General features: G+C 43.7%; 1 protein-coding gene across 1 annotated transcript in view; it reads left to right on the forward strand.

The window, feature by feature from the left end:
* The window catches only part of LOC116966573 (tyrosine-protein phosphatase non-receptor type 20-like), a 54,405-nt gene extending 39,725 nt beyond the window's left edge, over window positions 1–14,680 (forward strand). The window contains exons 10-12 of the mRNA XM_033012962.1: window positions 938–1,153; window positions 10,736–10,798; window positions 14,204–14,680. Of these exons, the coding sequence (XP_032868853.1) occupies window positions 938–1,153; window positions 10,736–10,798; window positions 14,204–14,290 (366 nt within the window). The 3' untranslated portion in view covers window positions 14,291–14,680. The remainder of the gene's footprint in view (window positions 1–937; window positions 1,154–10,735; window positions 10,799–14,203) is intronic.
* The last annotated feature ends 3,221 nt before the right edge of the window (window positions 14,681–17,901 follow it).

A 17,901-nucleotide genomic window follows, 5' to 3' on the forward strand; every position in this document is an offset into this window, starting at 1 on the left:
GTGCATCTTACCCCAATCTCTGCTTGTGGGCTTATTGGATCATTGGGCCCAAGGAGCAGTAGAATATATAGTTTTTTCGGTAAAGGGCCTGGTCCACGAGCATGCAATTGCATGCAGCAAGCGCAACCTAACGTGGTCGCTTGAGCCGTACGGCCTCGCGGGGCCGGTCCCACTTCGATCGCCGGAGCCGTATGGAGTTGTGCGAAGCTGGTCCCGACATCGTGCGGGGCTCCGAAAAACTGACACTGTCCAAAGATTCCTCACGGCAACGGCCTGCAGGCCCGCAGCCGCACTGAGGCCGTACGCACCGCCTCGACGGGCGTGCGCAGCGTCTTGACGGCGTACGCCTAGCGCGAACTTCCCACGGACTTCGCCCAAACTTCACATCAACTCGTACGGGATCACTCGACCTCCGCGCGACCCCCGCTTCTGGTTTGGTCGCGCTCGCCGCATGCAGACGCATGCTCGTGGGACAGGACCTTTAGTTTAGTTTTAATATACAGCATGGAAACAGGCCCTTCTGCCCACCGAGTCCGCACCGACCAACGATCACCGTACACTAACATTATCCCACATGCACTAGAGACAATTTATAATTTTTACCAAGCCAATTAACCTACAAACCTGTACATCTTTGGAGTGAAGGAGGAAACCGCGTGTCCTGGAGAAAACCCACGTGGTCACGGGGAGAACGTACAAACTCTGTACAGATAAGCACCTGTAGCCAGGATTGAACCTGGGTGTCCGGTGCTATAAGGCAGTAACTCTACCACTGTGCCACCATGTCATCTGTGAATTTGTAAAACGAGTTGCTGAAATAGTAGCTTTATAGTAGCTAAAGAAAGGAAAGAAAATCAAATCTTTATGTTTAAATCACCACATTATTCTGCTACGGTGCATTCACGGTTTGATGTCTGTGTGTCTTTATGTATTTCAGACAGGGGAAGTACACTATGTCAAACATCTGAGATTTGTCAGTTGGCCTGACCATGGTGTCCCACACTCATGCGAGCAGCTTGTACGCTTTATTCTGTACATGGGAGATGTCCACCACACAGGACCTTTGGTGGTGCATTGCAGTGCTGGTATTGGGAGAAGCGGAGTCCTCATCTGTACCCATGTTCTGCTGAGCTTGATCAACAAGGGACTCAGGGTAAGCACGGCAAGCATTCTCGGGAAGGTTCTGTCTTCCTTAAGGCATTAAGGTCATAAGTGATAGCTGCAGAATTACACCATTCTGCCCATCAAGTCTACTCTGCCATTCAATCATAGCTGATCTATCTCTTCCTCCTAACCCCATTCTCCTGCCTTCTCCCCATAACCTCTGACACCTGTACTGATCAAAAATCTATCTATCTCTTCCTTAAAAATATCCATTGACTTGGCCTCCGCAGCCTTCTGTGGCAAAGAATTCCACAGATGCACCACCTTCCGACTAAAGACATTTCTCCTCGTCTCCTTCCTAAAAGAGCGTCCTTTAATTCCGAGGCTATGACCTCTAGTCCTAGACTCTCCCACTAGTGGAAACATCCTCTCCACATCCACTCTATCCAAGCCTTTCACTATTCTGTATGTTTCAATGAAGTCCCCCCTCATTCTTCTAAACTCCAGCGAGTACAGGCCCAGTGCCGACAAACGCTCATCATAGGTTAAACACTAATTCCTGGGATCAGGATGATTTAATGGATGCATTTCTATCAAGTGGCACCAACCAGCCTCCATGAACACTGCCAATTGATCATAGAACGGTTGCAGATTTGAGATTCTTCGGTAAAGATTGCCTTCCCAATGGGGGGTCATTTCCTTTCACTTAGTCTGACCTTCCAGAGCCTTGAAAAACTCATTCAGGGTTTGGACTCACATTCAAGTCTCGGTTGAGTTTCCTTGTTCTTCAGGTGAAGGACATGAAGGTTTTTTTATACTCAAAAGAGTCTGCACTGATTTGGATGAGAGTCATCGACCTGTTGAGGTTCAGGTTGAAACTGGTATTATCTGGAATTCAAAAGCATAGAAGTTTAAGTTGTATTGGTTGTCACATGTACCGAGGTACAGTGAAAAGCTTTTGTTGCGTGCTATCCAGTCAGCAGAAAGAAAGTACACGATTACATGGTTATCAGTATATGTCAACTGCTGATATTGCATCCATTAATAACCCAGAGCTGATGATTTCCATTGCTCTTGGTTGGGATTGAGATTGGGAAATGTACAAGTGTAGTGTGTGGGAAGGAACTGCAGATGCTGGTTTACACCAACGATAGACAGAACATGCAGGAGTAACTCAGCAGGACAGCCAGCATCTACATGAGGCAGAATGTTTAGAACAAAGGCCTTATCTAAGGCCTTGAATTAGGAGTGACACAATGCATTATGTCAAGCTCCAAAATATGGTTCCATACTCTGTTTGTGGGGATAAAATAAGCTTGCTGAAGCTTATTATATGAAAGAGTTGGAACATTGTCCCCGAAATTGAAAATGAACAGAAGTCTATGTTGGATGTTATTAAATACATTCTGTAAACCCATACTCTCAGCAGCTAAAGAATAATAAGGCCAATTCTGAAACAAATGTCTTTACACAGGGAAAATGGCTTGAGTGAATATGCCCTTGTCAGTCTATTAGTTTGGGATCTATAATAAGAAAACTTTTGGCATTTGCATTAATCAGTGCAGGTCCTGCTTATTTCACAAGGCTAATGGCCAGACTTTTGCAGGCAGGCTGGATTTATGTAAGCATCAGATATGGAATGAAGGTATTCGATCACTCTCAAGGTTGGCCAGAGGTAATGTGGTAGATGTTATGTCTAGACTTTGTTTATACTAACTATGTCGAGATTATAAAATCCACTTTGCTCGATCACAATCAAACCGTCAATAGACAATAGACAATAGACAATAGGTGCAGGAGTAGGCCATTCGGCCCTTCGAACCAGCACCACCATTCAATGTGATCATGGCTGATCATCCCCAATCAGTACCCCGTTCCTGCCTTCTCCCCATATCCCCTGACTCCGCTATTTTTAAGAGCCCTATCTAGCTCTCTCTTGAAAACATCACAGTGTCCACAGTGTACAGATAGAGGTTAAAGTGTACAACATTTTGTGCAAGATAATTGAAGAGTGTTCAAAGCTCTCCAATGAGGTAGACGGGAGGTCAGGACTGCACTCTTACTGGTGAGAAGTTAGTTCAGTTGCCTGATAACAGCTGCGAAAAAACTGCCGCTGAATCAGGAGATATGTGTTTTTTTCAAACTTCTGTTGCCCTTGCTCTGTGGGAGAGGGGAGAAGAGGGAGTGACCAGGGTGAGACTGGTCCTTGATTATGCTGGTGGTCTTGCCATGGCAGCATGAAATGTAGATGGAGTCAACTTTGAGAAGGTCTCTCTTGAGAGACTAGCCACTGAAATTCAAGGCCATTCGACAAGATGGGGAACTGGATGACAAATTTACTGAGCAATCAGAAGCAATGTTGGTGATCGATGATGGTGGCCCTCACTTCATGGCTGATCCTGGTCGCCCTCCCCAGGGATCAATCTCAGGCTCCCTGTCTCTTATTGTTTATACATGGATCTTGATAAGGGCATTAACGAAGAACATTTCACTGAGTTGTGTGGGAAAGCTGGCGTGGTCAGAGGCATGGAATGAAGTTCAAAGTGGCTGACAGCGAGAAAACTTTATCATCTGAACAGACAGAATACAGACAGTGGAATGAAATAATCTGAGCTGATACTAAAAGCCGTTGTTAATAGTTGAGGAATGTATGTGAGGGAAAGGCCTGGGGGAGATGAGCATATTCATTGTTTTTCATGCTTCCCCCCCTTATACCACTGCCCATTGTGTTGAGATGTCCAGTGCTTGGATCATTGGCCACCACAGGACCTGATCACCACGTCAGGTATTGATCACTATGCCCATTGATTGCCATAAATGGGTGATCATCACACAATCGTACTGCTAGCCATGGGCATACTGATGGAGCCCTGTTAATGGTTTTCCCTGTACCCTGTGACTGGGGACCAAAACCTTCCCTTAATGGTGTGCTTAGTGAGGCCCTATGCAAACTGGAGGAACAGCACCTCGTATCTTGCTTGGGTAGCTTACAACCCGAAGGTATGAACATTGAATACTCAAATTTTAGATAACTAATCAACAAAAGCCCTTTTCACCTATATCTCTTCCTCAGGCTTCATATTTTGCACATTTTCTCTCCTTATCTCACAGCCTTTTGTCCTCTTCCCATCTCTGGCCTTAGCCCACCCATCTACCAATAAACTACCCCCCACCCTTCACCTGTATCCACTAATCACTTGCCAGACAGTCAGCTTGAAGAAGGGTCCCGATCCTGCTGAGATACTCCAGCATTTTGTGAATTCTATTGTAAACCAACAACTGCAGTTCCTTGTTTGTTTTTACCATCCAGCTACCTGCTACCACAAGGATCTCTTTCAGTAATGACAAACCTTTGGTGACCCATGTGCTCTTCCTGTTGTGGATTTTAATTTATCTCTGAAGTTAATTGTTCCACCCTGTCCCTTTGGCCTCTCTCCTGATCACCTTTGCAAATGTCTTGTTTTTCCAGTTTGACTTCAAATCTGTATCAGAATCAGAATCACACTTTATTCGCCAAGTATGTTTTGCAACATACGAGGAATGTCATTGATTAAGTTTATATGGTGACAAAGTAATCGAGTTGAGGCATGGACTAAAGACAGTTCCTTCCATCCTCCCAATACTGCGTTGCTGGAATTAGACAAACAGTTTGATGTTTTAAGTCAAACGTTCTCAAGGGAAAGATTGATGGACATTTATCCTGGTTCCCACGTGTCAAATTCAGGACATTGAGGGTGGTTGAATCTGTGGAATTCTTTGCCATAGAAGGTTGAGGAGGCCATCAATTGATAATTTTTAAGGCAGAGATGGATAGATTCTTGATTAGTACAGATGCCAGGGGTTATGGGGAGATGGCAGGAGAATGGTGATAGGAGGGAGAGATAGGTCATACCTCTGAAGTGGCGGAGTAGACTGGTCAGGTCGGGGAGAGTTCCCCCCGCCACGGATATCATGTAATCCCGTGCTACCTGCTCAGTGGTCAGATAGTCATCAACTAAACCATCTCCCCCACCTGGTTTGCCAGGTGAGGAGGGGGCTTTGGACCCCCAGCAGGACCAATAACAAGACCTGTCAAAGGGCGGATGAGCTCCTAGCGAGCCAACGGCCATCCACACTTCAGTAGAAGTTGCGATTACTGTCGTCCATAGAATTGTAAGGCACCGTGCCCGTTGATGTTTTCAACGATGATGATGATGATGATGATGATGATGAGTAGACTAGATGGGCCGAATGGCCCGATTCTACATACTAGCATTATCCTACACACTAGGGACAATTTACAATTTACAGAAGTCCATTAACGTCCAAACCAGTACGTCTTTGGAATGTGGGAGGAAACCGGAGGAAACCCACATGGTTTCAGGGAGAACGTAAACAATCTAGCCGGACATCAACAGTAGTCAGGATCGAACCCGGGTCTCTGGCGCTGTAAGGCAGCAACTCTACCGCTGCACCACTGTGCCACTAGTGGAAACATCCTTTCCACTAGGCAGTGAACGTTGGTGGAAATTGTAGTGAAGCATCCCAAAGGGAATGGTCTCTCCTGGATGTTAAAAGGGAAAGTGTGCCTGGTGTTGGCATCATCCATAAGTCACAGAGAATTGAAAGTGGAAGCTGATGGGGTGGAAGTGATGGAGAGGGGATATCTGTCATTGTTCTGAGCAAGGGGAGAACAGGTGAGAGCATGCATGTAGGGAATGAAATGGATATAATTGGAGCTCTCAGCCTATTGTAGTGCAGAAGAATCTCTGAATTAAATGCCAATGGTTACATGTTATGAATGGAGCATTCTGCCTGAGTCTGTCAGCCATCTTGTTGATGAAAAGTTGGGTGAATTTGATGCAATGCCATCATTTAACAGTCTGGTATTTTCTCCTTTGTCGCAAAGACAATAGTAGCATTGGATAACATGTTCACCAAATGTCAGTGGGTTAGAACCAATGAATGGATTAACATATTGACCCTGTTGTTGGTAGGTTCTGGTCAAACTACCTGAGTTTCATAGGTTCCTTGCATTTTTGTAGCACCACGATGTCTCAGACATCTTCACCCAACGAATTGCTTACTGACAGCAGCTATGTGGGAAAATATACCGGAAATTCCTGCATTAGCCAACTCATTCACAAAATTTTAAATACACATAGATGGGATTGACTTGTTTATGCACAAAGCCTATTTTGGAACTTAGAGTTCTTTGAAGATGAAGCCAATAATGCGGCGAAACTAGACATTCCTTTTCATGTAACTCATGCTTTGAAGCATCTCTATTGATAAGGAGAAAGCATGGGTGGCGGATACCACTAATCATTTGTAAATATTAAGCTTGGGAAGCTGTCATTAATAAGGACTTTATATTATACAGAACTGCTTCAAATCAGAAGCTGTCCCATTTTCCATGACTCCTGATGCCGTGGAATTTGTCTTTGGGAGTTAGGATTCCACAACATCAGTGGTTGCATGCCTTGTCCTTCCGTTTGTCTCAGTTAGTATCACATTGTCCTCTCATTGTGAAGGCTATTAAATGTGACATCTCCAAGTTTGTGGATGACACAAAGCTGGGTGGCAGTGTGAGCTGCGAGGGTGCAGGGTGACTTGGATAGGTTGGGTGAGTGGGCAGATGCAGTATAATGTGGATAAATGTCAGGTTATCTACTTTGGTGGCAAGAACAAGAAGGCAGATTATTATCTGAATGGTGTCAGATTTAGAATAGGGGAGTTGCAGCGAGACCTGGGTGTGTTTGTACATCAGTCATTGAAAGTAAGCATGCAGGTACATCAAGCATTGAAGAAAGCTAATGGCATGTTGGCATTCATAGCTAGACGATTTGGGTACAGGAGCAAGGTGGTCTACTGCAGTTGTACAGGGCCCTGGTGAGACCGCACCTGCAGTATTGTGTACAGTTTTGGTCTCCTAATTTGAGGAAGCACGTTATTGCTATTGAGGGAGTACAGAGTAGGTTGATCAGGTTAATTCCTGGGATGGCAGGACTGACATGTGATGAAAGAATGGATCGACTGGGGCTATATTCACTGGAATTTGAAGGATGAGAGGAGATCTTATAGAGACATGTAAAATTCTTAAGGGATTGGACAGGCCAGATGCAGGATAAAATGTTCCCGATGTAGGGGGAATTTAGAACTAGGGGTCACAGTTTAAGAATAAGAGGTAGGCCATTTAGGACAGAGATGAGGAAAAACCTTTTCACCCAGACAGTTGTATATCTGTGGAATTTTCTGCCACAGAAGGCAGTGGAGGCCAATTCACTGGATGTTTTCAAGAGAAAGTTAGATATAGCTCTTAGGGCTAACGGAATCAAGGGATATGGGGAGAAAGCAGGAAAGAGGTAATGATTTATGATGTTTAAGAAGGAACTGCAGATGCTGGAAAATCGAAGGTAGACAAAAGTGCTGGAGAAACTCAGCGGGTGCGGCAGCATCTATGGAGCGAAGGAAATAGGCAACGTTCTGGGCCGAAACCCTTTTTCAGACTGACGTAGTCTGAACACTTAAACTTACACTTATCCCCACCCTGCATTAGTCTGAAGAAATATTTTTACTTTAACATTTTCTTTCCCCTTTAAAACACGGGCTGGAGCAATGCCCTTACAATATTCGCATTCCAATCTGTCTGGCATTGTTGAGATCAAGCCCATTTCCCCATCTATGAAGTCCGCAACTGTTTTCTCATCCGGTATCTGAATCCATGGCAGCAGATGAGAAGGAAGAATATTGAAGATAGATGTGGATTCAGATTCAAAAAGATTCAGATTCAGATTCAAATAGACAAATATTTACCTCACTCAGAAATAAAGTTACTAAAGAAATTAGGAATGCTAAGGCAAACTTTTTTATTAATGTAATAAGCAACACGAGAGGTAATGCTAAGGAGATTTGGACAAACATAAGGAAATTAACTGGAAATAATATCATCAACAAGAACATTAGAGAATTGCAACTAAATGAAAGTCTGACAAATGATCCAAATGAGATTGCAACAGCCTTTAATACGTATTTTATAGATTCTGTGAAGAACTTGACTCATATCTCCTGTTCCGCAGTCCGACACGCTATGCCGCTGAACACTGCTTCTCCGGTTCTTATTTTGAATGAAGTGTCTCAGCCATAGGTTGACAGGATTATCTGTGGTCTTAAAAATTCAAAAGCCAAAGATGCCTTTGGTATGGATACAATGTTTCTTAAAGCACATAAGCAGTCACTGATCGCTCCAATTACCAGCATCATAAACAAGTCCATAAACAAATGTGTTTTCCCAAATTCTTGGAAATCTGCTGTAATAACTCCCATTTTAAAATCAGGAGACCCCACTATAATTAGTAATTATAGACCAATAAGCATTCTCCCGGCAATTTCCAAAATAGCTGAAAAATGGGTTGTAGAACAGATAATTAAACATTTAAACAATAGTCCATATACCCTAAACCCAATGCAGTTTGGCTTCAGAAAATATCACTCCACTGAGACGGCACTTTGCTTCCTTTTGGAAAATATGAAGTCCAAAATTGATGCAGGTGGTGTTACAGGAGCTGTTTTTCTTGATTTACGAAAAGCCTTTGATACTGTGAACCATCAGATCTTGATGACCAAACTGTCCTATTTTAACCTCTCTTTGAGCACGATGAAATGGATTGAGTCATATATGGTACAGAGAGAACAATGTGTTAGAGTGCATAACAGTAAATCTGCAACTTCTAAAAACCCTCTTGGTGTACCTCAAGGTTCAATCTTGGGATCGTTACTTTTCAGTCTGTACATTAATGATTTACCAAGTAGCTGTCCATCAAATGTGACTTGCCAGATGTATGCTGACGATGCAGTTGTGTATGTACATGCCAAAAGCAGACATCAAACTGCACACGACCTATCAGCTGCTATGATTAATGTGTCATACTGGTTGCAGTTTTCTGATTTGCATCTAAATTTGTCAAAGACAAATGTATGTATGTTTTTCTCCAAAAAGGCAAGTACAGATGCAGATCCGGATGTGTTTGTTCATGGAACAAAACTTAAAATTGTAAAGGAGTTTAAATATTTAGGAATTGTGATTGACTCACAGCTCGGTTTTAAACAACAGGTAAAATGAACAGTGAATTTAATTAAATTTAAATTGTCCAATTTTAGATATATTAAGAATAATTTAACTACTGATTCGGCTAAATTATATTTTAATGCTATGATTATGCCATACATGACCTACGGTATAACGACTTGGTCATTGGCATGTAAGTCCACGATAAAGCCTGTTGAAATTGCTTACAAACAATTAAAGCCCAGAATGTACCATCACTGAAGCATCCTTAAAAAATTTGATCTGCTGAGCTGGGAAAATGTAATAAATTATTTGGACTCAATTTTAGTTTATAAAATCATCCATGGACTAGCCCCACCTCCGTTAAAAGAATTTATAAAGAAGAACATAAATAGGTCGACAAGAGCAGCATCCAGGGGTGATTGTGTTGTCCCGTTTAAGAAAAGTGTATTTGGCCAGACAGTATTTTCCTATAGAGCGTCGCATACCTGGAACGCGATCCCCTGCTTCATACGGGATCTGCCAACCATCACCACATTTACAAAACAACTCAAAAAATGGTTACTGGAAAATCAAACCTGTATTCATAATCAACCGTAATATAATCATCTGGCAGTCTTTTATTGTTACTTTTTAACTTTATTGTCTGTTTTGTTATGTTTTTTGTTTGTCTTTTGTTTTGTTTTGATTCTTTTCTTATGGATTGAATGTGTTGTGATGTGTTAACCTGGTTTACCAGAGGGACTACAGATGGAAATCAGCCTATAGCTATAATCTTGCGTATTGCATGCAAATGTTTATAAATATGCACTGTCCTTAATAAAAACATCTAAAAAAATTAAAAAAAAAAAAAACGTTATTGTCATTGTGCAGTGTACAGAGACAACGAAATGCAGTTACCATCTCCCCAGAAGAGCGAACATAGAATAATGAGCAATAAATATATATACGTCCATACAGTCGTAGTAGTGCAATTTTTCTGGGGGTAGGAGTGTCCGGGAGGGGGTGACTGGCAATCACCGAGGTGCAGAGTTAAGTAATGAAACAGCCGCAGGGAAGACGCTGTTCCTGGACCTGCTGGTCTGGCAACGGAGAGACCTGTAGCGCCTCCCGCATGGGAGGAGGGTAAACAGACTGTGGCTGGGGTGAGAGCAGTCCTTGACGATGCTGAGCGCCCTTGGCAGACAACGCTTGCTTTGGACAGACTCAATGGAGGGGAGTGAGGAACCGGTGATGTGTTGGGCAGTTTGGGGGGTTAATGTGGGGACAACTCCTTTGCGGTTTGGGCCAAGGTACATTGTTAGAAGTAGTGAAATGAGTGTCCCGTGAACGTTGCGTCTGCCTTAGTGACTTCCCGCACCTAAACCATTTTGGAGACGTCCATTTGACATTGTTAATAAGAATACTTTTAGTCCTCAAAAGATGCAGCAAGGGAACTGAGTGCGCACTTTATCATCTACGACTGAACGATAGGAAAGTCAGTGTTAAGCGGATAATTAATAGACCCATGTAATTATTTATTTTACACTGGGTTTGGGCTTATAAATCATAGTGATGGTTTGCACTAATGTCCTTCCATTATAGTTTGACATTATGGATATAGTGAAGGAAATGAGAAGCCAACGTCATGGAATGATTCAGACCAAGGTAAGCACTGCTGTAACGATCTTGGCCAAGATGTCCTGGCAGATCTATCGCATCCTCTAGTCTGGGTTGTTTTATCTCTATACATGCCCCAATATTAATAATGCTTGCTGTTGTTGGGTACAGATACATGAAACTACAAAACCATCAATTTCAGAAATTCCCAGCGAATGAAAGATTGATTGATTGAGAGATACGGCATAGAAACAGGCCCTTCGGCCCACTGAGTCCATGGCGACCATCGCTCACTTCATCACACTAGTTTTATGTTATCCCACTTTCTCATCCACTCCCCTCACACTCGGGGCAAATTACAGAGGCCATTTAACCTACAAACCTGAATGTCTTTGGGATGTGGGAGGAAACCCGAGTACCCGATAAAAACCTATGCGGTCACAGGGGAGATGTGTAAACTTCACACGGATAGCACCATAAGCCATGATCAAACTTAGGTCTCTGGCACTATGAAGCAGTGTCATCCCATTAATAATTCTCATGTTTTACCAAGGTGCACCCCAACAAACCCGTTTCCCACGAACAGCATCTGTGGGCAATTTAGTTCAATGAAGTAAAAACTATTTCATCCCATTGATTCAATGTACATGTAAACTTGTACAGCCTGCTTTGATAAAAGTGTATCATTCATAAGCATCCACTGAAAACAGCCTGCTCCCCCTCTGGTGTTTTATTGCAAACTTTGTACAGCTACTTTCATTTGGGCTGGGAGCATGTATTTTGGAAAATACACAGACTTTTATCGGCTATAGGATCTGTCAATTCACGCAATTTAACTGATTTTTAAATCCTGTTTAAATGAACTAATTTCCCAAAGTTTATTTTAGCAAATATTACAAAATTATTTTTTATACTTTAATTTTTTGTGTCATGACTAAATTCCACTGTTGAAAGTTGCAATGCATGTTAAAAGCATGTGCCATTAAACATAGCATGACGACTAGTATGATATGTTGTGTGTGGCAGAGAACACTGATAAACTTGGATACATTGCTCCTGAGAACACTTTGCATCAACCATCTACCCAACAGTATGTTCAATGTCTCTTGACGATGTTCTTGCCCGTAATACAAAGATAAAGCTCCCTTCTATGTGATGTAATATTAACACGCATTGAGGCTCTCCCCACTATTTCATCATTTCATCTCTTGAGGTGGAATGGAGATATTTGATACAATCTTAACATCACTTTACCAGTAGAATAAATACTTAAAAAACTGGACTGATTTCCATTACCTCACTCCATACCTGTGAGAAAATGCATCTGACTTCACCACACTTTCTGGTCTCCTATAACGATCCATTTATTAACAAATCACTCATTAAAACTATTGAATTATCTGCATCATATAAATATAAACGATGCATGGTCTTTTCTCCAATATATTTCCCCTCTGTTAATAGGATCATATTAAAAAAACTACAATACAAAGACTCTTCTTTCAAAGGTATTTTTACAAAAGATTTAAGGTAGTGAAAGGGGAAATTAATCAAAAGTGCTAATGTTAAGTGATTTGACAAACTATTTATGGGGAATCATTTTGCATTCATTTGTTATTGTCACTTTGTACCGGTACCAAAAAATGCCTCCCCTGCCTGTCTGAATGACTACCGTCCGGTGGCCCTTACCTCGGTAGTCATGAAATGCTTTGAGAGGCTGGTGAAGAAACACATCTGCGCCTTCCTCCCTCAGAACATGGACCCGTTGCAGTTCGCATACCGTCCGAACAGATCCACGGACGATGCGGTTTCCCAGGTCTTGCACACCGCTCTCTCCCATCTGGACAGCCAGAAGGGGGGCTACGTGAGGATGCTGTTCATAGACTACAGTTCAGCCTTCAACACGATAGTCCCCACCAGGCTGGCCGGGAAGCTAATGGAATTGGGACTCAACACCTCCCTGTGTGCCTGGGTCCTGGACTTTCTCACCGCCAGGCCCCAGGTAGTCAAGATGGGAGGGAATACATCAAAGTCCCTTACCCTGAGCACAGGATCGCCCCAGGGTTGCGTCCTCAGCCCCCTATTGTACTCTCTGTACACACATGACTGTGTGGCTAGCTTCAGCTCCAACTCAATAATTAAGTTTGCTGATGACACTGTGGTGATGGGCCTGATCTCAGACAACGACGAGAAGGCCTACCGGGAGGAGGTGGCTGGTCTAGCACTCTGGTGCCAGGATAACAGCCTCCTCTTGAACATCAAAAAAACGAAGGAGCTGATCATGGACTTTAGGAGGGCACATCATCCGAGGACGTACACTCCATTGAGGATAAATGGGGATCCTGTGGATAGGGTGAACTGTTTTAAATATCTGGGAGTCCACATCTCCGAGGATACGACATGGGCATCACACGCCTCAGCACTCGTGAGTAAGGCAAGGCAGCGCCTTTACCACCTCAGGCAATTGAGGAAATTCAGAGTGTCTCCGAGGATCCTCCAGTGCTTCTACGCAGCGGCGGTGGAAAGCATCTTGTCCGGGAACATTACCATCTGGTTTGGGAATTGCTCTGCCAAGGACAAGAAGGCTCTGCAGAATGTAGTGCGTTCGGCCGAACGCACTATGGGAACTTCACTTGCCCCCCTGCAGGAACTATACATCAGGAGGTGCAACTCCAGAGCCAACAATATCATGAGAGATCCCTTCCACCCCTGCAATGGACTGTTCCAGCTGCTACGGTCAGGCAAACGCCTCCGTTGCCATGCGGTGAGAACAGAGAGGTTGAGAAGGAGTTTCTTCCCAGAGGCCATTCGGACTGTAAACGCCTATCTCACCAGGGACTAACTCTACTGAACGTTTTTCCTTCCATTATTTATTATGTAAAGGTATATGTGTGTTATGATTGTGTTTATAGTTTGTTTGGTTGTTTGTCTTTTTGCACAAAAGTCCGCGAGCATTGCCACTTTCATTTCACTGCACATCTCGGATGTGTATGTGACAAATAAACATGACTTGAATTGACTTGACTTGACTTTGCTTGCTTGTACTAAAGATTGATGAGAATGTTTCATCCTTGGGCCGAGAGTGGAATTGGCTCATGTACGTATGGCCCCATAATTTAAACTAGCTGGATTCAATACAGAGTATAGATTAAAAATCAATGTTTGAAAAACACTCCAGTTATTCACTCCACGGTAATTGGTAACATGCAATAACAGTTAGCCTTCTAGGGATTTCCTGGCCATGAAGAGAAATAATTGAGATGTGTATTGAAACTCCGGATAGAGACTTCCATTCATGATGGTCCAGTGAACACGCTACTAACAGAGATGATGAGCTGCCTTTTCCTTCCTGGACAACAAATAGCAACAGATAGCTATCCCTTTAACCCATTGCTATCATGGTGCCACGCGGTTAAGATGCGAAAGTGACTCTGCCTTTGTTCCCATGTGCAGGATCAGTATTTGTTCTGCTACAGCATGGCACTGGAGATTTTAATGGGCATTCAGCAGATAAACCAACAAGAGGCGGAGTTGTCGTGACAAAGTACGGCACGGTGGCTGGGAACACATGGCAGCTGGGAGCACGGTACTGTGTGAGCCAGCAAGTACAACTCTACTCGACTGCAATATGATCAAGAAAGGTGGTGCAAAGCCAAAACTTTACAAAGGTGTAGCTGTGCTCTCTCCCCTTGGTCATCATAACTAAAGAAGCTATAACCAAATCTGTTCATAGTGTATGTACCTGTAACTCTCGTAAGCACACATTTCTGTTATTTTCCCGTTAATGTTTCTTTGAAACGTTAAATGCCACAAATGTTTTAAACCCAACCAAGCTAGTTGTCATTTAGTTTGATCTACTCATGAATCCCCCTCCTCATGACTTTAGAACATAGAACAGGACAGCACAGGGACAAGCCCTTGGGCCCACAATGCCCATGGCGAACATGATGCCAAGTTAAACTAATCTCTTTTAGAACGGAGGTGAGGAGGAACTTCTTTGCTCAGAGGGTAGTTAATCTGTGGAACTCATTGCCACAGAAGGCTGTGGAGACCAAGTCAGTGGATATTTTTACGGCAGAGATAGGCAAATTCTTGATCAGAACAGGTGTCAAGGGTTATGGGGAGAAGGCAGGAAAATGGGATTAGGAGGGACAGGTCAGCCATGATTGAATGGTGGAGTAGACACGATGGGCCGAATGGCCTAATTTTACTCCTATAACTTGTGAACTTGTGCACATGTTCCATATTCCTCCTTATCCATGTGCCTATCTAAAAGCATCATATAGCCTCCTCCATCAACACTGACATCAGTTCCAGACATTTGATACTCTGCTCTCCTGAGAACTTGCTTTTTTTTTTCAACTGCTCTTAATTTTAATTGACCAAAGTCAAGCTAAAGTACAAAGGTTTGGAGAATCGATGTGAAGATATTGAATGGATGCTACAGTAGCTCCTCTCAGTAAAGGGGAGGGAAATACAATGAGTGGAAAATGGTGAAATATGACGTATATCCATGAAGTCATCTCAGTCACTTCCTGAAGTGTGGCCACCAGGTTTGATGAACACATCTGGCAGTAACGAACATTGTCATTAGCTGCGCCCTAATGAGTAAAAGTTACCACATGTGAAGTAACATCAGGTCATAATGGTAAGATGGATGTGTGTGTCAAATAGAATCTTTAGAGATATTATATGCCCTTCAGAAAAGTAATCCCAAATGCAGTTATTGATTTAAATGCAGGTGAACAGTCAGACATTTCAGGACTAATGTAATAATAAATCTGATTTGTATATTTGATTCAATAGTTTGCAACCAATTTTAAAATTACTTCAACTTTCAGACGGATTATTTATTTGATGAATTGAATTGTTTCTTTACAATCTATTTTAATGGATGAAGAAAAACTTTGTATTGTGGTTGCTATTAATTATGGAGTCATAGTGTCATATAGTACAGACAGACCCTTTGGCCCATCATGTCCATGCTGACCACAAAGCATGTATACTAATCATATTTACCAATATTTTGGCGATAGCCTTCTAGTCTTGGCAGTTCAGATGCTCACCGGATACTTTTTAAATGATCTTCCCTCTAAAGGCTTCCTGTAATCTACTGGAAAGGGAAAAAGATACAATACAAAGAAAATACCACAGGGAATGTGGAAGGAAATTACTTTTTGTATGTATAACTGTACATTTATAATTTTTATAATGCGTAACAACAAATAAAGAATTATTTTTTACAATGTCCCGAGAACGTCCACCTAGTTTTGTGTCCAGTTATTTCTTCACTCTCGCCTGGTGGGGGCGCTGCGAGCCGGCAGCCCTGCCAGCAGCGTGTTAGATTTTTCTACTTTTTTTAGTGTGTCTTAATGTGTGTTTTTAATGTCTCTCCATGTGTCTTGTGTGGGGGGTGGTGTGGGGGGGATAAGGGAGAAACCGTTTCCATGTCGCCTTCCCCGTGGCCTAACATCGAGGATCGATGTGGCCTTTCCCGGAGATGTGCCCGGGGCTTCAGCCGCGGGCGCAGCGAGGATGCTTTCGTCGTGGAGTGGGCAAGCTCTCGCCGTGGGTCGCCGGAGGTGAGCGCTCCGTTCACTGTCCCACGGCAGCCTGAAGCTGCAGAGCTCCAGCTGGCGCTGCGTCCGGAGCCTGGGATCCCTCGTTGGGGACCCGTGAGAAGAGCTCAGACCGCCAGCCCGCGGCCAACTTCTACCGTGGGCGCGGCGTGGACTGACCATCCGGAGCCTGAGATCCCTCGCCAGGGATCCCTGGAGAGGAGCTCCGACCGCCAGCCCTGCGGTCTGCGGTCCTTCTTGCTGCGGCGCGGCGGGGACTTTAGATCTTCGACCGCCGGCCTGCGGCCTACACCATCTTGAAGCCGCGGTCTCCGGTGAGAAGGCACCGATTCATGACTTACCTCGACTTACCTTGTCTGAACATCTGGACGCCCGCAGCGGCGTCTGCGGAGGGTTGAGGTGCAAGAGACGAATAAAACTTGACTTGACTAAGTTGCTCATTCTACCCAGGCTGAGCTGTGCCAACAAGGCCACCCCATGGTCATTATTGTTAAGAGAAGGGGCTTAGTTTAGTTTACAGATAAAGCACGGAAACAAGCCCTTTGGCCCCCCCCCAAGTCCACGCCGACCAGCGACCAGAGATTTGTCATTGCTGGCAAGGAATCTCCAGGATAGAGGTGAGAGCGGAAATCCAGGAAGTGGAACGAACACAGAGTAAGGACCCTATCAATTATAGTAGCAAAGCATTGACGAGAATGTGGTAGACCAGTTGGAAATATGACAGAGAAATGGCTCATGGAGTTTAATCTGGACCTGTGTGAGGTGTTGCAATTTAGGAGGATAAATGTAAGAAAAATGTATACAGTGGAATGAAAAGCAATGATACTATATAGAAGGAACTTGCAGTGCAAGTCCATAGCCACCCTGAAAGTGGCAACACAAGTAGATAGGGTAGGAAAGAGGTGTATAACAAACATGTCATTGTTCAGGTCATTGAATATAAAATACACAAAACCATGTTGTAGCTATATAAAACATTGGCTCGGTCACATTTAATAATATAATAATAATACATTTTATTTTTTGAGCGCCTTTCAGACATCTCAAGGACACCTTACAAAGATTAACAGGAATAAAAAACATATAATCAGAATAAAATAAATAATAAAGACATCACAGAATCACAAATTAAAAACAGAATTCAGTCCAAAAACAAAAAATCAAAAACACAATGTGAAGAGAGAGCAGCGGCAGCTAAAGCGCGCCAGCATCCACTCTCCCTTCACGGCAGCCATCTTGGACAAAGACTAACAGGATTACGTACAGACAAAAAATCATCCCCCCACAATGGATACCACTGTGGGGGAAGGCACAATGTCCAGTCCCCAACCCCAAGTTCACCCAAAGTCAGGCCTATTGAGGCCACTGCAGTTGCCTCTACGGAGGCCCGATGTTCCTGGCCGTTCTCACCGGGTGGTGTTGCCCCGGCGTCGGGAGAGTCCACTCAGCGGCTGGGCCACCTGGAACGGCCGCTTCCTGACTGGGGACCGCGGCTTCCGAAGCCGACAAGGCCGCGCCGGTTTGGAGCTCCCAGGCTCCCGATGTTAGAGTCGGCGCCGCCCTCTCCGCTCC

Source organism: Amblyraja radiata, chromosome 37 (assembly GCF_010909765.2).
Source record: "Amblyraja radiata isolate CabotCenter1 chromosome 37, sAmbRad1.1.pri, whole genome shotgun sequence".
Lineage (NCBI taxonomy): Eukaryota > Metazoa > Chordata > Chondrichthyes > Rajiformes > Rajidae > Amblyraja > Amblyraja radiata.